This window comes from Physella acuta, unplaced genomic scaffold, assembly GCF_028476545.2.
Source record: "Physella acuta isolate Inbredline_101_S28 unplaced genomic scaffold, ASM2847654v3 ptg000646l, whole genome shotgun sequence".
Classification (NCBI taxonomy): Eukaryota; Metazoa; Mollusca; class Gastropoda; family Physidae; genus Physella; species Physella acuta.
Genome location: NW_026732165.1, coordinates 127,265 through 150,904, shown reverse-complemented (window position 1 = coordinate 150,904; position 23,640 = coordinate 127,265). Strand labels below are relative to the sequence as shown.

The following is a 23,640-nucleotide window of genomic DNA, read 5'->3' as shown; positions in this document are numbered from 1 at the left end:
GGGGGGGGTGGACATTGGTTGAAGTACGCTATATATTTTGTTTATACGGTAGGCGGGAACCCTCCCCCCCCCCCGAAATGCATGAAAGAAACCCGGGTCAGCACATAAGATTTATCAGCCAATTGTTACAACAATCAGGACTCCCAGTTGTACATACGCCTACATGTACGTGAGTATGTTGAGGATTCTAACTCCCACGGCACACTCCCCCCCCTACCTAGCTCACCACCACACAAAATAAAACAAGTTAATAAAAAGTCTAGTGACAATTTAAGCGCAATTTCCTTATGTTATCTAAAAATAGATAGTGATCACAAAGACGTATAATGCTGGGGTGCGTTCAAGCTAGGAGAACGATCGGTTTGTCTTCGGCAATATTGTTCTAAATTATGGCAGGAATCGATTGGTAAATGTTTCAAGTCGCTAAGTGGTCTGGTTGCCGAGATATGGGCCAAAAACTGCATTTTTAAGAGGTTTTTTGGTTTTTCCGGGAAATCCAGGAAGGAATTCCGGGAATTTTTTTGGCCCACAATCATCCTCGGAACTTGCTTAACATATTTGCTTTTGGAACTAGTCCTCGATATTGCTTCGTTGAGGAGGAGATACGACTTAAAGCTGCGGTAAAGCTGCGGACACATATTCATTCATTCATCCATCCAGAAATGACGAGTTAATAATCGCAATTGTCCGTATGGAAATTGCTCTAAAAACATACAAACCTAAGCTATAAGTCGGGGGGGGGGGGGGGGGGGCTTCATGTGATTATCACCTAACTGAAATGTAAAAAAAAACTAAAAAAAAAACAACTAAGTGCACTCTATACCACTTGATATGTCTAAAACATAATTGATAAATTGCATTAAAAAATGTTCATTTAATATGTATTTTATTTTTACATTATATATATATTTAACACACTTTTAGATACAGCCTATATAGTTTCAAACACCCCACAAAAGCTGCAAAAGAAAAATACATTCTTTGGTAATTTGGCTATACATATAAAATGTAACAAATAAAAACACTCTGTATAAAAAAATTGTTTCTTTAAGCCTGTGTTAGCAAAGAAAATAAAATAAAAATTGACCAGAAAGTTTAACAGATAAAAACACATCAGCTTACAGATCTTGTTAAAAAGATGTATTTCTTTTAACACCGAGGATGAATTATAAGTGTGAGAAACATTTCATACAAAAAATATACAATCTACATTTTAAAATTTTCACAAAGAAGTAAGTTAGAAGGTACATATTTTTTATAGCCTAATTTTTTTTACTACACTTCTAAGGGTAGAGAATGCCCATCATAAGTATTATTAGAGCAATTATGTGCAGTGTTTCTTCCAGACTTTTTTCTCCGGGGGGGCACTTGAAATCTTCGGGGGGCGGTAAACTTTCTTCGGGGGGGCGGACACTGTTAAAAGTATATATTTTCTATATAAATTATATAAATTTCATATCGTTCGGGGGGGGCGGTAAAAAATTTTCGGGGGGGCTTCGAAGAGATGCCTGGAAGAAACTCTGATTATGTGAAGAACACACCTTGTGACACTGCTCTCCCTGCCACCCCTCCCCACTGGAATTACTTAACTGAGAAGAGGCAATGCTACTGTAATGTATTAGAAATTCTATAACCAACTCAGGGTTAGGAAACATTGGAGAAATAAAATGAGCCTTCTAGTTTTTGAAAATTTGGTTACAGTAAATCCAGCTAACTCTGCTGGACTAGTATAACAGAGTGACTTCCCTTGCATAGTTGAGCTTGGGCCACTATTATTAGAACATTTTTTTTTTAAAATTTAAAGTGTTACATGACATATAATGGGTGGAAAGGGGTTAAAATCTGCCTCATGTGATTTTCATTTATGGTGTATCCCAAACAGTATATTATAAATCAGTAGGTGACTGATTTTTATTTATGGTGTATCCCCAACATTATATTATAAATCAGTAGGTGACTACTACAGATAAAGAAGATGGTTAAATTAAAACAGAAAAAAAAATGTAAATAACAAATTATGCTATTTAAAACATGTATTAAAAATATATATAACACACTAACACAACTGATAATATTTTGAGAAAAAATAAAATTAGTATTAAAACTAGTTAAGACATGAAAGAACAAATTTACAGATATCACAGGTTTAATAACGCAGTTGGATTTTTAATTAAATTTATCCCCCCCCCCCCCCCCGCCCAATCAAACAACAGTTAACAGGAAAAAAGTTTTTTATGTTTTATCTCTTTTTTATTACTTCAAGAAAAGAGAAAAAAATAATCAATTTTCATCTATGTTTCTGTGTCTAAAAGGTGTTTTGGAATATATTAACAGTTTTTTTGAGACTGACAATTCTTCCCATTGCCTCTCCCCCCCCCCCCTCATTTCTTTAATTACCCTTACACTTAAACATGTTTGGTTGCACTATAATACAATATTAGGGTGCGTCCTGTTACAATAACGAGTGCAATACATCAATATTTGCAAAGGGAATCAACCCAATTTTTCAAATGTTTTGCTTTACATAATTAAGAGGCAAAGTCTTGAGTTTTTTTTAACTTACGAGAAAAATTAACTGCACATGTTAAAAAATCTTCCTTCAGTATTCATAGCATTAATTCTTTTTAAACTTTAAATTTTATTTATGTTAATAGTTTCACTAAATTTTTAGATTGCTCCTTTTTAAAATAACTGTAGGGCTTAACTAACTTTTGCTGCCTTAGACCTGCTTAGGAAAAGTATCATTTGATGTATTGCTTTTTATCTGTATATATCTGGACATATCCCAATTTTTAAATATTAATATCTTTCTTTTATAATTTTAATGCCATTTTTTTTAATACACTAAACATTTTTTTATAAATGGCCAGTGAAAGAAGATAACTGCCTCTACTATTGTTACAGTTGAAAAAAAAAGTTTATTAATAAAAAAAGTTTCTTTTTTCTATATATACAAGTATCTGTGCGCATTCAGTGTCAAGGCTATAATTATTGACTCAAAGAAGTTTGTTTTTACATTTACTAAAAGAATAAAGAAATGTTAAAATAATTTTAACTTAACTAAAAAAGTGTAAAAAATTAGGGCATAAAGAATATGTATTGAAAAAAAACGTATATTTAATAAGAGTAAGGCTGAGTAGTGGCTTAATGATATACTTTATTTTGATTTTTTAAAATTTGGAAGCATTTCTTAAAGAAACTAAAACATTAAATGCATCTACAATTAACAATACACTTTTTAATTTACTTTTTAACTAAAAAAAAACACCTCAAAATTACTGATGAAAAAACAAAATTTCTCTGATGATTAGATATGTAACAATATATCTTTTTCCTTTAATTGTTTATAGCTCAGGATTTAAACCAAATCAACATTTTGCTACAAAATGTAATTTACTGTCAACAGCTTAACAATTGCTATCAATACAAAATAACATTCACTGTTAATATATTCAATTTTAAATCGATCAAATAAATATATTTAAGAAAAAACTCCATTCCTGATTATATTATACTCAATTTAAAAAAAGCTAGTCAAAGGGGCTGTCTAGCAATAAAAAAAACAATGAATTCACTTACAAAGGTAATAAAAGAAAACAACACCAAACTCTATTTATACTTTTTTCAATGAATATATTAATTATAGAATATTTATATTTGGCTAAAAAAAAACAAAAAAAAGTATGCAAAATGTTCCAAAAATATACATACACACTAAACATTTTTACTATTAACTTTTTTATATAGCTATATTAAAAAAAAAATGTCACATAGTTTAAATAAAACTATCAAAAGCTGGACAGTGGCTAGGTAGGCTCCAAGCACAATTTTAAAAGTTGGATACACCATAAGGAACAAATTATGCTGCTGATATCAAACAGAAGTACACTTAGTTTTATAGGTGAGCAAACAGTTAGTGTATACATCTATGCTATCTGGTATTTGTTTATGTAGAGTGTATACATGTATATAGATTGTTGAAAAATATTTTACAATTTAATTATACAAAAAAAAAAAACAAGACTCAGAAAGTAGATGATTACTTTATATTTTAGACCAAAAAATGACAAGTCAAAATTACATTATTTACATCATAAAAAATTTAATTCTGTTAGTGAAAAAAATAATTTTATTTACCGGTTTTCAACAGGCATAAATCATAAGGCATAAGAAGTAAAATTGCCTAAAAAATTCAAGTTTGTATTTGATGTATATTATTTATTTATTTCTCTATATACTCGACATACAATCATGAACAACCCACTGGATAATGTTGGTAAAATAAAAAAAAATTAAACTTTCTGAATTAAAATATTTTAAAAATGGAAAAAATATATCAAATAAAAAATACAAACAAAAGAAAAACTGTTGAAATGAGAATCGTTTTAAATAATTAAATAAAGGATAGATTCACAATAAGGTTAAAAAGAATTAATACAAAAAAATTCAAGCCAAAGTGAAAGAAATATTAAACATTTTCTTGTTTAACAAAAATCTGAAAAGAAAACAATGCAATACAGTTGTGGTCTTGATAAGACTTGCTCATCATACACAATCAAAGAGTTCAGATAGTAACTGATTAATTATCAGTCACTTCATATGGTAAATAGTTGGATTCAAACATTTGAGCAAAAAGGAGATGGGATTTGTTCCCGACGATATTGCAAAAAAAAAAAAAGGTAAATTTCTAAATTTATTCTTATTTCATGAAATTTTGAAAAAAAAAACCCGATATAAATAATTTGCTTGCAAAAGAAGTAGAAAAAAAAACAACCAAGGAATTATAGGAGTAAATTTTTTTTTCAAATTTGATTGCATAGTGCTATCCTGCTTATATTTTTAATTTATACTAAGATTGTAAGTTTAGTGAAAATCTTTTTCTGTTAGTTATCTTGAATATTTTTAAATAACAGTGTAAATAAATTACATCATAGTATTCATAGAGCAGATGTATTGACATTTTAAAAAGGAAAATTAATATTTTTTAATAATTGAATTATGGAAAAAGCTAGCGACTTTTTACCTTCTGTTTTTTATAGCTTATAAGTGTGTGTAAAATTTTAAAGATAAATATAACCATAAAAGGAATGTTCAATGTATTTAAGGAATTTAAAAAATTAGAAATAAAAAAGGGGCATAACCCTTATTAACATAAAAAATAAGTTTATTTCATAATATAGGAAAAAATAATTTAAGAATCAACTCTTTTGATGTACACTCATTGTAATTAAACCGGACAATGAATCCATAAATTCTGGATTACATTTTGCTACTTTTAAAAAAAACTGATTAATTGATTCAGCGTAAAATATGAAGAAAAAAAATTAAATGAAATTTTAATTAGACTTAATTAGTATTTAAGTGCTTGTTAGAAATTTTATAAAAAACTGAGGACAATTATGCTGTTAAGTAAATGGTACAATTTTTAAATTCCCTACTTGCTTTTAAATAATATTATTAGCTTTATTTACTTGTATATTTTAATACCTATACATTGACATACAGATAGAATGTACTGTTGAGAGAATATAAATATTTATTATTTTAACTGAAAGCAATTTTAAACAGCCCAGAAACTATGTTGCATTATTCTGCGTGATGTGACATTTATGAAGATATGGAAAAGTCATTTTTAAGCCAAATTTATAAGTTGGTCAAAATATATTTTATTTTGTAAAAGAATGCAATGAAAAATTAAAAACACAAGTGTTATCCTACAAGTCATATAAATTTACACAATAATTTTTGAATTAAAAAAGAAATCTTTATTTTTATGGTAAGTTCATGGTCAATAGATTTCATAACAAAGGCTCATAAAAGCAATACAGTTAATATCACTTAGCCTAATGAAATATTTATATATGTATACAGATACAACCCTACACAAATACACAAACTATACAATCAGTCCGATACCTTTTTGCTTGCTTTGTCTGTATCTTTTAACGAAATGAAATCTGACTGTAGAAGGCGATAAAATAAAATAATGTTCATAGCTATCATCACAGCCAGCCCAACGCTGCCTAGAGAGTAAAAGACCAGGGGCACGGCGTCCTTGTTTATCACAATCCATCTGGTCATCCAAGCAAGGAGCAGGATGCGAAAAATGATAAAAGAAGCTGGGGAAACAAATGATAAACAGATGAGTTTTTTCTATTCAATAACTACGACTTTATAGTTCAAATAATCAATAAATAAGGAAAACAAAATGATAAAAGAAGCTAGGAAAACAAATGATTCACAGATATTTTTTTCTATCTCTTCAATAACAACAAATTTATAGATAAAATAATCAATAAATAATGAAAACAAAATAATAAACAATAGTTTTTCTTTCTTCAATAAAAACAACTTTATATTTAAAATAATCAACAAATAATGATAGCAAAAAGATTTCATGCTTTTAAAATAACAGTGTAACTAACTTAATTACGCAAATTATCATTTTATAAATGAAAATAAAAAGCATGAATAATTTAACCCTACCAGATTGCTGTACCTAAATTTTTTATGGTTTTCTGAATCTGCCTTTAAAACATTATACATAATTTTCATTACACTGCCTAGTAAATAAAAAAACATGCCTAACAAACTAAAAAATGGGCAAATCTCAAGTTTTTTTTTCTTCTCTTTATTGTTCATAAGCTCAAGTATAGGGTACAATTAGGACCAGGGCAAATCTGGTAGGGTTAAGAATAACATTAAAAAAAAATAGTTTTCAAAACATAAGAGCTGCATGTTGATGCAATTTAGTAATGAGGGCACAGCATTAAGAGCTGATTATACCTAGCTGTCATGTTACATAATTGGAAAAAATATATAAATCAGGATTTATTTAATCTGAGAAAAAATAGAACAATTTCAGTAAAATACTGGTTCATGATTATACCCAAATATAGGACATGCAATTATCAGCTGAAACTGTATGTAGTATTGAAGGTGTTTCTGTGAGTTTTTAAAAATTATTTTCTAATCAAACTGCCGCATAGACAGAAGCTGAAAAAAAAAAACCCAATTAAATAAAATTCTTACCTAAATTAATAAGGCTATTGAGACGATACCATGGATTGAACTTGCTAACACCACAGATTTGTAGCAACTGCCTGGAGTGCAGGAATATGCTGTTGATTTCTACCAAGAGAGCAACCACTGCATAGCCAACATAGTGACGGGTCCAGACAGCAACCATAAAGCAAGTTATTATCTGTGTTGGAAGATAAACATTACATTTCCTTGTATATAACAAGGGAAGTAAGCAATGGTAGATTGCAATTTAAGTTGTGGTTTCAAGTTCAATTTTTTTCTCTTTATACTATTTACATAAACTTTTTTTTTCTTTTTTTCATTTATTTGCTTTATATGTGTTTAATAGCTTATTATATTTTCTGTTTAATTGATATAGTGGTGACTAAACTAGGGACTTGAACTCGGCTAAAAAATACCAGAAACTTTATTAAAACAAATTAGTAAAACCTGAAATTTTTTTGATGAAACTATATTTAACATCGAGAAGCCTATTTCCAAAAAGATGTTAATTTCCTAAATTTCATTATAATTATTAGTAATACTTACTAAATGAACATGAAAATATTAAGTAAAGTTTAAAAGTGATAGCAAAAGAAAACTAGTTGCATGACTATTCTGAAAACAGTTGTTGGAAGACTTTTTTAAATAGCTATTTGACAAGTGATCTATATAACCCAACTAACAAGTGATCTATATAACCCAACTAACAAGTGATCTATATAACCCAACTAACAAGTGATCTATATAACCCAACTAACAAGTGATCTATATAACCCAACTAACAAGTGATCTATATAACCCAACTAACTGTAACTACACAAGCATGTGATCATGTGACCTATAACTACACAAGCATGTGATCATGTGACCTATAACTACACAAGCATGTGACCATGTGTCCTATAACTACACAAGCATGTGATCATGTGACTTATAACTACACAAGCATGTGACATAACTACACAAGCATGTGATCATGTGACCTATAACTACACAAGCAAGTGACCTATAACTACACAAGCATGTGATCCCGTGACCTATAAATACATAAGCATGTGATCATGTGACCTATAACTACACAAGCATGTGATCATGTGACCTATAACTACACAAGCAAGTGACCTATAACTACACAAGCATGTGATCCCGTGACCTATAAATACACAAGCATGTGATCATGTGACCTATAACTACACAAGCATGTGATCATGTGACCTATAACTACACAAGCATGTGATCATGTGACCTGTAACTACACAAGCATGTGACCATGTGACCTACACAAGCATGTGACCATGTGACCTACACAAGCATGTGATCATGTGACCCATAACTATACAAGCATGTGATCATGTGACCTGTAACTACACAAGCATGTGATCATGTAACCTATAACTACACAAGCATATGATCATGTGACCTATAACTACACAAGCATGTGATCATGTGACCTGTAACTACACAAGCATGTGACCTGCAACTACACAAGCATGTGACCTGTAACTACACAAGCATGTGATCATGTGACCTACAGCTACACAAGCATGTGACCATGTAACCTATAAATACACAAGCATGTGATCATGTGACCTAAACAAGCATGTGATCATGTGACCTGTAACTACACAAGCATGTGATCATGTGACCTACACAAGCATGTGATCATGTGACCTGTAACTACACAAGCATGTGATCATGTGACCTGTAATTACACAAGCATGTGATCATGTGACCTGTAACTACACAAGCATGTGATCATGTGACCCATAACTATACAAGCATGTGATCATGTGACCTATACAAGCATGTGACCATGTGACCTGTAACTACACAAGCATGTGATCATGTGACCTACACAAGCATGTGATCATGTGACCTGTAACTACACAAGCATTCACTTACCACCACATGGTGACCTATGAACTCAAGTGACTGTCTGGTCCTCTTGTATGTAATGAGGTCAACGAGATCATACAGAAAATAACCTGTCATAGGATTGAAAATTTATGTTAATGAAACCTGTTTAATCAATAAAGATACATGGTGGGTATCATGTATTTATCCAATAATCCCCACTTTTACAAGCCAATAAAATAAGCCTAGGAAGTCGAGTTCACCTGTTTTGATAGCAACGCATTTAATTCACATCATTTTTGTCAATTTTCTAACTTAAACATCGATATCTTTAACAATCACTGGGTTTTTTTTTTAGTTTCTAAATAATTGCACATGTAAATGGTACCATTTTGACCAGAAAGTTTGAGTTAAGAATTAAATGTAAGTTCAAAGATGAGCAAATAGTGAAATATGGCAAGCTTTTTTTTTTTTATAGTTATAGAAATTTACTGGTCTTTCTAGTTTCTATAAATGGGTTGAATAAATGATGCACCATAAGGATCTACAGTTGATCAGATACACACAAAAGGAAGATTGGTGTTGCTTAATAGGGTGTATACGTATACAGAATAGTATACAAACACTACAGAAAAAAGGACTTATCAGTAAGCAGCAGTAAGTAGCTTAGACAAAGGGGGGGGGGGGGGGTGTGTTAAGAGGTGTTAAGTGGTTTGGTTTACACCCAGCCCCTGACAAAAATAAACGTAGTTGCACAATATCAATGCTAAGAGTAATAATGCACCTGTGTCACATTACGTTTACAATTTCAAATCTCTGAATGTCATAAAAACAGTTATAGGATTTTAATCAAATGATATATATATATATATATATATATATATATATATATATATATATATATATATATATATATATAACCAGACTGTTCTAATTCTGCTTTTTAAAAAATGTTTACAACAAGGCTTTAAACTTTTGTTTTCCGTAACATTTCTATATTAAGCACTTGATGACATTAAATAATTGAATAATAATGCTGGGATATGTGGCCACAAAATATTTTGCAGTGAAGCCTTGGTGGATAAATTTATGGGACAGCGTGGCCCAAGCTGTACAGCGCTAGGCTGATCATCACCTTAAAGCCTCGAGTTCGAAACCAGGTTTAAGTCAGAACGTCCCTGAGTCCACCCAGCTCTGATGGGTATCTAACTCTTGTTAGGGAAAATAAATATTAGGGAAGTGATATGTACAATCTAGACCCCCCATGATAAAATCTCCCCTACTGTTGTGATGTTAAACAAGGTTTCACTTACCCACAGAAAAAGAAACGAGAGAATGTGATGAAAACGTGTACGTGGTGATAAGATCTTCTGCCATATCTGGACGCTCAAGGAAGCTGTAAACAAAATGTGTACAATTATGGCTATGGTTAATGGTCAGCTATGTCTGGTTGTTAAATGACACTACGCCCTACTACTTCAGGGTGATGGATCATTGGTTACCGAGAATAAATAAAAGCACCATGAAGGAATAAAATAAATAAAAGCACCATAAAAGAATAGAATAAATAAAAGCACCAAGAAGGAATGAATGGTGTGCTTTTGTCATTGAATATAAAAATGAGCAGTGACTTCAACAAAACAACATAAACAAAATACATACATCATACAGATATTATTAAAATGCAGTTTGAGGTCATATATTTAAATATAATTTTGTATTCTGCTCTCTAAAAGTAATTCAAAATACTTTAATTCTCTTTGATTTTTACCAGCTATTTTTAGACCTAAAGCTACTTCACAGTACAATCAGAAACCAAAACAACTGATACAATTAGAATATAGTGTATTGTTTTGTAGAGTATAGTATTGTACCATAGAGAATCATGTATTTGAAAATTTGATGAAGTTGTAATAGGTGGGGCTCATGTGTTTTAAAGTGGGATTTCTTTCTCGATGGTCTATCAGGACGTGAGATAGATGGTCCTGCAGTCTTGGTTGGGGGGGGGGGGGGGGGGGAGGAGGGGGGGTTAATGAGACTGTCACAGGGTGCGAGACAGATGGTGGTGGAGGTGGGCAGAATTTTAAAATGTGTTTTCTATTTATCCATATTAAAAGATTTATAACTGCATCAAATAGTCATGTAGCATATTGTATTGTATGTGAGTATTTTATGGTACAATACTGTTGAATGGTAGGGAATATATCTGTTGACACTAAAGTCTTGAGTTTGGTTCTTTAGCTAGAGTCGTAGCATATCTCTAATGAGTCAGGGAAAGTAAAGGGAGCTGGGCATTGTGCTGTCTACACTATCCCATCAAATCCTGAGCTCACTGAAACAGGTGAACTCTTCTTCACCTTCTGGTCCGAAAGGTAACTTAATTTACTTTACATTTGTGAGCATTGTGTTGTGTGGGTGTAGTGTTCTGTCAATTACCCACCTCCAAAAGTTTTTCCCCATCAATTACCCCCACAAACTGTACTCGGATATTAACACCCCCCAACTCGGTCAATTTGAGGTAGCGAAAAGTTTAGGGATGGGGATAAGAATAGGGAAATGGAGCTGGATATGAAGAAGTATAGGGTTAGTGATAGGTATATATAATATGTATTCTAAAGTAATGAAACTTTATATGCTGCATCTTTTGTAATTTTGCTTTTTTTTTGGTTTATCTTTTGATGTACATATGGAAATGTTGGAAGAGGCTTGTGAAGGAGTGAAAGTTAGAAGTGAATGATGTAAAAACTCAAATGAGATGCTGCTGTTTTTTAAGGTTTTTGTGGAGTCGACTTGAGCAGTAAATGAGGTGAAACTTTTTACCCCTGCTTATGTGCTCATTATCATTTGTATGTGTATATGGCGCTATATAACTTGGGCGTCATGTCTCCCTCTGTGTCACTGCATCTTTTTTGTTGGTAATGTCAAAGCCTGACATGGCTGTAGTGTTGGGTATATATTTTGAGCAGAAATACGTTCTATACATTAGTATGAAAATCTAAACACAAACCATCTGCATTATTCACTCTGTCTTTGACTCAAAACAGAATGAATTGAAATTTATAGCTATCATTTCTACTTTCTCGTAATTGAAGTTACCAAAAGAGCTAGGCATTAACAGTAAGTGAACGAACTGAAGCCTATCTCCTTCACCCTGCATCTTCCGTAAGCTCAAGTCGTCTGATTTTCTAAGTAAATACACTTTATAAAACCAGTTTATTTCTATGAGTTATCCTTTATTATTAAACAATATTATTAAACAATATTTTTTTTGTATAAATACACTTTTCTTATTAAAAAAAACAAGTAACAAAACCAACTGGGGTAGCATTTTGGAGGCTGGAATGGATTAATGTCATTTTAATTAATTCGAATTTGACATATGAGTATGAGTAATGTTACTGAACGATTTAAACTCACATCTTGAGGTACCACTGTATAAGATTGTATGCGAGGTGCGTTTCAACTTTTATAAGATTTCCGGTAACGAAAGTGGTACATTGCTCTATTTCCTGGGAACTCGATATCTTGAATACTTTATCAATTAGGAAGACAAAATTTCATACGTAAGTGTAAAATCTTACACTTGGATTGCTCTCAAATCCTGAGTGACCTCCAATATCCGGATGGGGTACTTTATTTCTGGTTTCTAAAATATAGATATCATACGTACGGTTTTAGTTAGATAATCATAATGAGATTTTATCAATAGCTATAAAATGTTATTCTCTTGATTTTGTCATATTATGAGCGATTTTCGGTGATCGGAAGTAGTACTTTACAGTATTTCCGATTTCTCAAAAATATCACATCTACCGGATTGATTTGTTTTGAACTTTTCATGTAGGTCAAGACTTGATGACAACGCACTGTGACATAAAATGTGACCTTATTAGATGTTTAATTAAATTTTTAAAACATCAATTGAAATTTATTTCTAAAGTTCTAATTTTATGCAAAAAAAATGTTTACGTTCATTTGGTACGCAATTCTTTTACTCATCGATTCTATTTTATTGTAAAATGTGAAGTATTAAAAAAACTCATAAAATCATTTCTATAGCCAGCTTGGAACGAAAGTTCCAACTCCTTTACTGTCAAATAAGAACCGAGAATGTTTAGGGAAGATAACTCTTAAAAGTATTACAACACTGAAGGATTATGAAAAATCTGCCACAAATGTCTCAGAATGTTTTCAGCTTAACTCAATGCAACAAACCCACTGGTTGGTTGAGGCTACACCGGGGGGGGGGGGGGGGTGTAGGCCACGCTGGGGGGGGGGGATCTGTCCGGGATTCAAAGGGTCGATTCTAAATAAATAATATCATCCTAATATTCTAAATTAAAATGTCCGCCTTTAGAAGAGCCTTCAGAGAGAGAGTGGCCGCCTTATTAAATCACAAAGTGGCTTTAGCTTTAAACTACTTAGATCTACTACTTAAATTAAACTTTAGAGTTAGGCCTAGAGATCTAGAAGATAGAAATCTATCTAGATCTAATCTAGATTTTAGTAAGTTAGTACAGAAAAATGTCTGACACAACTAAAGTGAAAATCTTACCAATTGACAGCCCATATGCTGGTGATAATAGAATGAATAAATGACACAGATATATTTTTCCATTTCCATTTAGAGTTGGAAGCAACTGGTGCATTTGAATGCGAAACCAACGATAAAACATAGAAAATAATGGCAGAAATAAGGACGATCAGGTATCCGTGATTTGTTTCATTGATTTCTCGCCATATTTCTTGTGTTTTATGATCTAACTGTTCGTCCATTTTAAAAATTTTTTTAAATGTTTGATTACACAAATTCGTAGAGTAATAAGTAGATCTAGAGTCTAGTCTAGATCTAGATCTTTTAACACGTCTGCGTAACACTTAAGTATTTACAGAATGTTGTACAATAAACAAAACAAGTCACGAGGAAGTTAAGGAAAATGTTGATAGTTACATAATATAACGAACGAGAGCAAAGGTCAAAGTTAATGTCTATCGTCTTGTACACCGTATTCAATTGAAAGCAAATTTCTGGGAATACCGATATAAAATGTCACGGATAACTTTTCCTAAATTGAAAATATCATAGAAAATATTAGATCTAGATCTAGATAGAAATAGAGTTATTTTTAAATAGTATTTGAGACCATACATTCGCATGATTTTAATTAGATCTAGTTGCATTTAGCCAAATATTTAGAATATTCATATTATTTTTACTAGAGTAGCAAGCACTTTCTGAAACTGATTTTAAAAATACATTAAACCTGAAACGTTACAGATCGTGAAGCCTGTGATATCATATTTTGATAGGTAGCTGCAACTTAATTAATAATATTTTTTAATTTATACTTTCATACTTTATTAGGTTGAGGGATATGTGGTTGGGAGGCCTATATACTATATAGCGCACAACTGCCGAACCAGAAAAGCGCGAATTGGGATCCCAGTCTCGAGCAGCTTCTCTCCGACGGAGGGGGGGGCACTTTGATTAGTGACAGCATATCCCCCTGGAAATTTAATTGCGCCCATTTTTGACGTTTCACTCCCTACCCCGGAGAAACAATCTGAAACCCCCCAGGTCTTGAAACTGTAGAAAGTCGCTTAGACTAGCCAATTCTGATGGGTACCCCACAAGTAAAGACGACTGGACGTAGAAAATCCTGCATACGGCCGTAGCCGAAGCCTTCGTCCTTGCTTACCACATTTATACTTTTTCCTTTTACATATAAACTGACAGAAATAGACACTAAGTAAATTAAAATCTGGTACCTAAAAAATAGTATTCAGACTCAACATTAATTGATTATAGCATAGAACTATAGATCTATATTTTTCTTTCTTTCACATTGAGAAAATAAATGTGCCTAGTCTTTAGAATAGTCTTTTTACTTAGTACTTAGCCATACAGATAGAATCAAGTGAGATCATTCACAAAATATTTAATAGAATATAAGATTAATTTCCCTTGTGTGTAAACGATGTTGCGGCTAGGCCTACGGTATTCTACTATTTGAGTCCATTCAAAGCCGAGTTTAGAAGTTGAATTGATCAGTTTTCAGTTGGGTATGTCATTATGAATTTAATGTTGAATCTAAATTTAGTAAAAGGGGAGTTACAAAGCACGTAGATTTCTAATATATAGATCTAGATCTACACTTTTTTACTTTCTCATATATACGTAATACGTAGTAGGCTATAGTCATAGAGAAAGTATTGTAATCGTGCAAAAAAAAAAATCGAGATTTTTACAAATCTCGACGTTTTACACCTCACTGATACGGAAAAACATAATTTTGCAATCTTGTCCGTATGTCTGTGTGTGTGTGTGTCTGTGTGTCTGTCTGTGTGTAAACACGATTACTTGAGTACCGTTACAGCTAGGTTGATGAAATTTCATATATAAGTATTATATATCAAAATCGTAGATCCGTATCAACTTTTGAGCGATTTCCGATAACCGGAAGTGGTACGTTTTCTACTTTGAATTTTTCAAAAGCCTATAACTTGAATACTAGATCTAGATCTAATTCAGATAGATAAATGAAATTTCACATGTAAGTAAAAGATCTAATTCTCTACCTTCTATCAAATTTTGAGTAATTTCCGTTGACCGGAAGTACTAATTTACGCTATTTCCGATTTCTCAAAAAACGCATGTAAATTTATAAAGTACTAATAATATTGCGCACTATTACGCACATTTGGTTTTGGTGCTCGCTTGGTGCGCAATTTTTTTTTCAACTAGATTTTATTCTATTTTTAAAAGTTTAAGTAAACAAAAATCATGTCTATATTCCGAGTTGACATCCCACGTATTGTTATATTAGAATATTCGAGAAAGTTTAGGGGAGATCACTCCCGGTTTATTAATAGACATAAACAGCATTTTCTCTGCTGAGAACTCCACTTTCAAAGTTTCCTGTCTGTGTGTAGGTCACTGTAGACTGTAGGTACTAGATCTAGGTAGATCTACGTACAGTGTACACTTACACTAGTGTACAGTGTACAGTGTGTGTACTGTGTACTGTCTAGGCCTAGGGCAGTCTAGAGTCTAGGCCTACTTTATTATTTTATTTTATTAGTCTTTCTGGTCTTTAGTGTTTAGTAGAGTTTAGTTTAGGCCGTTTGCCAAAAATAAAGATAAGAGTAAGAAACAGACATACAAGACAAGAGTACTAGATCTAGATCTATCTACACAAGTATAGATTTAAGTAGTAAAGTAATATTTTCTAATAATATTAGGGCCTACTAAGTTACCAAGTCCAAGTACTAACTATTAGTATTACTAATAATAACTAAGGCTTAGAAATCTACCAGCTAGCTTAGTTGAAATTATGATGCTAATGTAAGACGTAAGAAGAGCAAGAGTTTTAGTATTAAGAAGAGCAAGAGTTTTAGTAAGACTAAAGCCCTAAGCCTAGGCTAAGCCAAAGCTAACTAATAAATATTAAATAAGTAAGAGTCAAGACTAGTCAATCAAGAGTCATGTGTTGAAAATTTTAAAGAATCTGGGGGGAGAGGGGGGAATTTCTATACCAGTGTCCGATAATAGAATCTTCTTTAAAAAAGGGGTGTTAGGTTACTGGTAGTTAACTAGATACACACATTGTTGGCTAATGTCAATGAGTCAATGCTAACCAAAAGCAAACTACAAGGCAGCAGTTGTTTGATTTTGGAGTTATCTCTCCTAGAAGAGTGGCCGTCCCCAGCTAACGAGCCTCATCTACCTGAGGGTTCAAGATAAAATAATTAAAAACAAACTTAATTTTTAGGCAGATTTCTAAGATGCGCATAGCGCTACAATTACCTGGTTTTTCTTGAAGGGACAGGTATTAAAACTATAAATAATCAAATAGATTTAAATAGGCTATTAAAATAGATTTAAATTTTTTTTTATATACTTAACTTGTAGACTAAATCTCTTTACTAGATATGCTACACTTATACTATAGTATGACGACCCACCCGAAGCACTACTGTTCGACCACACAGTACAGATAGCTTTGTCTGAATATTAAGGCTAAAAGGGTAATTTGATCCCATTGCGCAGATACAAAAAGATAATTTTTTTTACAGATGACAATTTAAAGATCAAGGAGAACTTGGTTTCAAATGGCTTAAAAGCCAAATTATCTGCCCCTAATAGCTGCACATTGTAAATATTCGGAGTGAACCACAGCTCACCAGACGGGTGGGGTGTGAGTGGTGGCGATAAGCCTAGAGAGCGGGGTAGGAATGGCTAAGCCCTTACTTGGTGGTGTCTTGTATGGTCCCCGCGTAGAGAATTATATTTATAGAATCTTATCTAAAAGTAGAAATTCCTATTAAAAAATTTAGATATAGATCTAACCCTAAGTATAAGATCTAGAACTAGAATTATTTTACTTCTACTAGATTCTTTATGCCCAGGTCTAAAACAACATTGATTTCATGAAATTTCCAGTCATACATGTCTTCACTTAATTCTTGCAGACAGAATCTTCATGAGCTTGACCAGACCCATGCCTACACAGTGGTAGAAGTGGTAAAAACCTCTCATAGACATGGATGTTGATGTTGATGACAGCAGCCCAATACGTAAGGAATTATCTTGGTTTTTTTTAAAATAAAACATCACTGTGTGACTGTTATCCAACTATTATTGGTCTCTTGACCATTTTCAGAATCTAATCGTTTCATTATCATACAGCTGTCCAATCATGTTTGTTACTTTTGTGTAAAGACTATTAATATAGCGAATCCCCAAAAATAGTTGCATTAAGTAATATCTGAAGTTGATTTTTATTTAAAAAGCAATTTTTCTAACCTAAGAAATTTAAATTGCTATTAAATATACTGTTGAATATGGATCATTTAAATTAAAAAAAACAAAAAAAAACTAATTTTCCTCCTTAATCATTATCATCTATACAATATGCAAATTTTAAACACAAAATAAATAGCTACGAATTTAACCTTTTTGTAACAATTTTTTCAGCCCCTCCTGCCAAGAAGCACAAAAAACATAAGAAAAAACACAAACACAAGAAGGACATTGAGGCCAGCAGTCATGAAAGCAACAGCACCTTGATGTCACCCAAAACATCCATCAAACTTAAACTCAAGATTGGGAAAGAAACTATGGGTACAAAGAAGTATGTAAACAACACTTACTAACAACACTTACACCAGAATTCATGCACATAATGCACCAGAAACTAAAATGAATCATAAACTCAAGGTTGACAAAACAAAGGGTATGAAGAAGTATTGTAAATAATGTTTTCTAGTAATTCTTACACCAGAAATTATGCACATAGTGCACCCAAAACTAAAATGAAACAAACTCAAGGTTGGCAAAAAAAACAATAGGCACAAAGAAGTATGTAAACAACACTTTCTAGTAATTCTTACTAGTTATTCCTACATTTGAAATTATGCACATAATGCACCCAAAACTAAAATGAAATGTAAACTCAAGACTGATAAAAAAACAAACAAACTAAATAAAGGGCACAAAGAAGTATGTAAATAATGTTTTCTAGTAATTCTTACATTAGAAATCATGAATATTTCATACTAGGGGAATGGGTGGTGGTGGTTAGGAGAGTGGTCTTTACTATTTTATTATAGGGGTCTAGTTTTATCATCATTATTCTTGTTTTTCCTTGTGGAACACATTGCTTCATTTAAGCTCTTCATGGTGTCTTGCTGAACATAAAAATGGCTTAGAGTTAAAGAAAAGCCTTTTGGTTCTTATGTACAAATATACAAAACTATTGCTTAAACTTAAAAATTATGAAAAAAAAATTGTTTGCAAATTCATTCTGTTAGAACAATTAAGGCTTTTTAAAATGAAGCTATATAGCATGAGATATTTTTGTGCTATGTAATATGTGCATAACCCCTTATATTTAAACATTGCATAGTTTCACTTCAAGGGGTTTATAAATACCTCATCATGTTGTTTACAAACAGACACAAGTTCTTAAATTTAATTGTGAAGCATCTTGAACCCACAGTTTTAAAATACTATTCAAACTATTTATTAAAGTTGTGTTTTACAATTACCAATCAGTACTTGAAAAGTAATCCCCATTATTGGTTTAAATTGAGATGTATTAAAGCTTAAATTAACTTTTTTTTTCAGTGTCATGTCTATCGTCAAATCAAATGAGACTAATGAAGGTACCAAGGAAGGTAAGTACAATATTTTGTCAGGGTGCTCTTTCTTTCTGTACTAAACTTTAGATCAAACACTGGCATAAGGTTCATGGACAAATAAACTTCTTGTTTCAGTCAAATCCTCCAAGAAAAATGTGAACAACTCTGATGATGATATATCGGATGAAGAAAAGTGGCTGGATGCCCTGGAGAAAGGAAACCTGGACAGTTACAGTGAGCTTGCCAAGAAGGATCCCTCGCTACTTACAGCCAGACAGGCAAGAAATAAAATCTATTGTTTTTTGTTGAGATATCAGTTAGAGGGGGGTGTTGTGGACTTTATTAAACTTTCTATTTGATGATCATAAAAGCTAAAAGTGATGAGCCTTTTTTAATCTGACGATCGATGGGGCAACTGAAGTAGATCTCATCTGTTTCTTGATGTTTTAAGCTTTCCTGAGTTGGAAAAATTCACCTTTGTAATCTGTCAACTTGTATGTTAACACGATAACTTGAGTACTGTTTCAGTTAGTTGGATCAAATTACATATTTAACTACTAGATCCCATTTGTTTTTGTAAAGTTATGTTTCTGACCTGATGGTCCTCAGGGTAGATGAAGTAGAGTCCATATGTTTCCTGGCCTCTCTTCTTTGTCCCAAACTTACTATTTCCATAGTCTGATTTTACTGGAAGTGTCATCCCATTCCTTAATGGTGTATAGGAATTAATGTGAAAGTCTAGGGGAGATCACCCCCTCTTTGACTTTCTGTTGTAATCTTGATAAGATTTTGGGTGGGAGGGGACTTTTTAGGTTTTCTGTTAAATGGTCTTGTGTTGAAGGGGCCACAACAAAGGAATAATTGTTACTAACACTGCTCTTGCTGAGATTTTAAGTATTTTGGATTTAACATGGTTAAAATGGGTGGGCATTGGTATGTCACGCAGGCTAGTATACACAGTCATTACAGAAATAAATAATCCATCATCTGCTCTATTGACCTTCAGATCACTAAATTGTCTACTTGCTTTCTAGTTTCTATTTATCATGTAATAAATATATGACACTTTCAGTCTATTAGAAATTACTTATTATAATATAAGTAAATTATGAAGTTTGAATTGTAATACTATTGCTTTAATATGTAAGTGAAAATATTTATGTAAACTCTGCAGAAAGCTTTGCTACATGGAAGTCAACAGGATGAATTATTACAGCTGCCATCTGGTAATTTATCTTAGATAAATAACTTCTGAAGTATTGTTACATCATTGCTACACCAATTATTAAAATAGAAAATTTCTCCTATTTTTTAAAATTCAGCATTCACTCTTTGCACAGTTCATTAAGTAACACTTTTTAAATTTAAAACTGGTTGTCAAAAATCTTTACAGAAATTTCTTATCTCTAAAATTTTATAAGGCTCCATAACATTTCAATGAAACTCTGCACTGAAGTGCTGTTTCACATATTTAAAAGTGTTATTTTTTATTTGTATCTATAAGTGGTATAGAACCATTTTCTTGTTTTCTGTGGATTTTGCTAAAAAGAATTGATGGTTTTCACTATAAAACTTCGGTTCTCTCTGTCATACATTTGAGTGTATCAGTTTCATCTGATAATCTATGTTTTAAATCTGTTGTTGGCAGGCTACAAAACAGTTGAGCTCACAGACGAGCAGAAGAAAAAACGCCAGGAGAAAGCCAAAAGGAGACGGCAGCAGGCAAATGAAAAAATGGAAAATGACAAAGTAAAATCTTAATTATTTTAAACATTTTGTTGACATTTCTTAATATTATAAATTGAAACTTTATTAGGGCTGTACTTAAATATATTACAAAAATAAATATGTACATAATTTCATTTATAATATACATATCACATATTTTATGGACATTTTATTTATGTAGCAATCTTTGTTGTTTTAACAGAATCAGACTGTCCATAAACTACTTAAAAAACAAGACAGCAAGAACAAAAGAGCTGGAAAGGTAGGGGACATAATTTAAATCAAACCTTAGCTTTTAAATCTCACATACAGAGATATTTTCTTTAGACTTTTCCCTCTCTTTTTCAATTTTGGAAAATTGTTTGCTGAAAAAAATGTATTTCTGTCTATGTCAGCCTCGTGGAGGTAAACGAAGTACAGCACCACGCATTGTATACAGAAACAGATTAGATGGAATCTACATTCACCTACCCCCTGATGTCCCGTTTCCTTTAACTCCACAACAAGCACCGTAAGTATTTTCAAAATTCTGTATGCCTGACGAGTTAGGGTTAGTGTGATTCTAGAGTACAGTCCTGAATTCATTTGGGTAATCAAAAGTTTTGTGATAAATCTGTAAGCTATCTCAGAGCCACTGATAAAAGTAGGACAACAAAACTTAAGATTAGGATCTTTCCACAATTCCATCAGGGGTCTATTGTTACAGTATACATGTTCTATATAAAACTAATTATAATTGTCAATTTTTATTCTTTTTATATTCTCCTCCTCTCCCCCTCTTCCCTCCCCCCCCCCCCCCCTTCCCCTCCCCAGACAACTTTAGAGATTTTTTAAATAAACATTGTTCAAAAGAAATGTATATGTGAATTATCTTTAAGCCTTGACAGCAACAGCAAATATATTTTACTGCTGATAGTTTTTAGTAGCTCGAATCCAGGGCCTAAAAATCTACTTCTTTACAATTTTTTTTTCTAATAAAATTTTTTATAAAATCAATTTTTATTCTTTCTGTATTTTACTGTTGATAGTTTTTTAGTAGCTCTTACCATGAACCTAAAATCTACTTTACATTTTTTTTCTAATAAAATTTTATTATAATTATAAATTTTTATTATTCTTTCTATATTTTACTGTTGATAGTTTTTAGTAGCTCTTTTCCGGAGCTTAAAATCTACTTTACATTGTTTTTTCTAATTGATTGAAGTTGTTTTGAATATTCGACAGGGTATATCCACAGTTTAAAATTGCCTTTTTTTTTCTCACAATGCATTTATTTTTAATTTTTAAAAATCAGCAGGCCATATCCAGAACTTGTAACTTATGCTTTTTAAAAAATAATTTTATGGTTATTTTAAATTTAAAAACTATTCCTCCTCAGTCCGTACCCAGAACCAAAACTATGTGGGGTCAATGGCTGCACCAATCTCAGGACATCCATCTGTTCCAAGACCAACATTCCTGTTTGTAGCTTAGAGTGTTATAAGCTGAATCTGGAGAACTGGAAAACTCATCCCGTTGTGGAAGATAAACCTGATGTGGTTCAGTAACTGGTGACTGATGGGACGACGTAGTCGAGTGCTCGACTCCTAGCCCCAAAGTCTCGTTCAGATCTAAGTCTAGACAGACGGCAGGATGTCCCTGAGTTTACCTTGCTTGGAAAGGTATCTGACTCATGTTAGGAAAAGTAGAGGCAGCTGGACTTAGTGCTGACCACACCATCCCTTCATATCGAGGTCAAGAAACATGAACTGTACATGTTCATCTGCCTTAGGTATTGTTAAGTCTGAAATCGGACCTTTATTCACTTACCCTTATTTTGTGACTCCCTGTAATTTGAGAGAAACTATAAATTTTGAATCTTTGCTAAGTGTGATCAAGGGCATGCTGATATTGTTTCCACTCTTGGCTAACCCACTGTAAGATTGGTCTTAATCATTAGATAATTAAGCCTTGCTAATTATAAATATGGTTTATTTTATTATATTATACTGCCACATCCACAACAATGTATTTTCAAGTACATTATTTAAAATGTTTGGTGAACATGATTGATACTTTTGTGTGCACCAAAGGTTGTGTGGCTTCACCTAACAAGCATGTAATAACTTCAATCTATCAACAGAATTTGCTAATTAAGTTATTGATGTTTGATAATCTGACCAGTAGTCTGCCCAATTGACAGACTAGAGATATGTACTCGACAAATTAAAAATTAGTTTCTCCCCTAGTTTTGGGGTGCGGTTGACCTGCCAACATACTGTACATTTCTAATGGACTTCCTTGGTTACTGTACAAATGGTACATTGTAATTGAACAATGTTGTTTTAATATAGAACATTAAAAGATTTTTTTTTGCTGAACCAACGTAACACTGTTAGGTATTTGTTCACATTATTTTAAACTTTAGGAATGTGTTATTTTGTTCCTTTTGGAATAACATGGAAAAAAAAGTTGCTCCCCTGCTAAGCCAGAGAAAAAGTTACAACTGTATAACAGATCCAGTCCAAAGTTTTTTGTTTAAATCTCCAAGTAATACGAAATCATAAAGTTAATTAAAAGTATGCACTTAAGTGCATATGTCATGTGTATATATAAATAAATATATATATGTATGTAACTTATCTTTCACATTATTTTATATAAAAAAAATCAGCAATGTTAATAAATTCACATATTCAATGTTAGAAAATGTATAATCACCTGTAGAAATAAGTTTTTAGAATGTTTTGTTTCTCCAGATGTTTTCAAAATTCTCAACATTTGTGTATATCTTGTTGATTTGCAGCTTACATAATATTGTTCATTCATTGATAGGGTAATTCATTTATAGGATAATAAAGAAGACAATTATAAACTACAACTTACTAGTTATTTTTCTTTTAACAAAAC

At 32.1% G+C, this 23,640-nt stretch overlaps 2 protein-coding genes across 7 annotated transcripts; one reads left to right on the top strand and one right to left on the bottom strand.

The window, feature by feature from the left end:
* Positions 1 to 4,996: 4,996 nt before the first annotated feature.
* On the bottom strand, positions 4,997 to 13,842 carry LOC131948445 (TLC domain-containing protein 2-like). Its single transcript, XM_059310056.1, has 5 exons — positions 13,436 to 13,842; positions 10,194 to 10,276; positions 8,929 to 9,011; positions 7,033 to 7,204; positions 4,997 to 6,119 (listed from the first exon to the last, which is right to left on the bottom strand). Exons 1-5 carry the CDS (start codon positions 13,654 to 13,656, stop codon positions 5,905 to 5,907), a joined length of 774 nt encoding a protein of 257 aa, XP_059166039.1. The 5' UTR covers positions 13,657 to 13,842; the 3' UTR covers positions 4,997 to 5,904.
* LOC131948443 (INO80 complex subunit B) lies at positions 11,169 to 23,600 on the top strand. 6 transcript variants are annotated; one of them, XM_059310051.1, is made up of 11 exons: positions 11,169 to 11,252; positions 13,509 to 13,587; positions 17,353 to 17,457; positions 17,858 to 18,014; positions 19,010 to 19,059; positions 19,159 to 19,301; positions 20,198 to 20,249; positions 20,672 to 20,772; positions 20,954 to 21,013; positions 21,147 to 21,262; positions 22,130 to 23,600. In XM_059310051.1, exons 3-11 carry the CDS (start codon positions 17,424 to 17,426, stop codon positions 22,296 to 22,298), a joined length of 882 nt encoding a protein of 293 aa, XP_059166034.1. In that variant the 5' UTR covers positions 11,169 to 11,252; positions 13,509 to 13,587; positions 17,353 to 17,423; the 3' UTR covers positions 22,299 to 23,600. The 6 variants fall into 6 exon arrangements, with proteins under 6 accessions (XP_059166034.1, XP_059166037.1, XP_059166036.1 ...); XM_059310049.1 differs by lacking the exons at positions 11,169 to 11,252; positions 13,509 to 13,587 and adding exons at positions 14,870 to 14,943; positions 16,957 to 17,109; XM_059310054.1 differs by lacking the exons at positions 11,169 to 11,252; positions 13,509 to 13,587 and adding an exon at positions 14,172 to 14,190.
* The last annotated feature ends 40 nt before the right edge of the window (positions 23,601 to 23,640 follow it).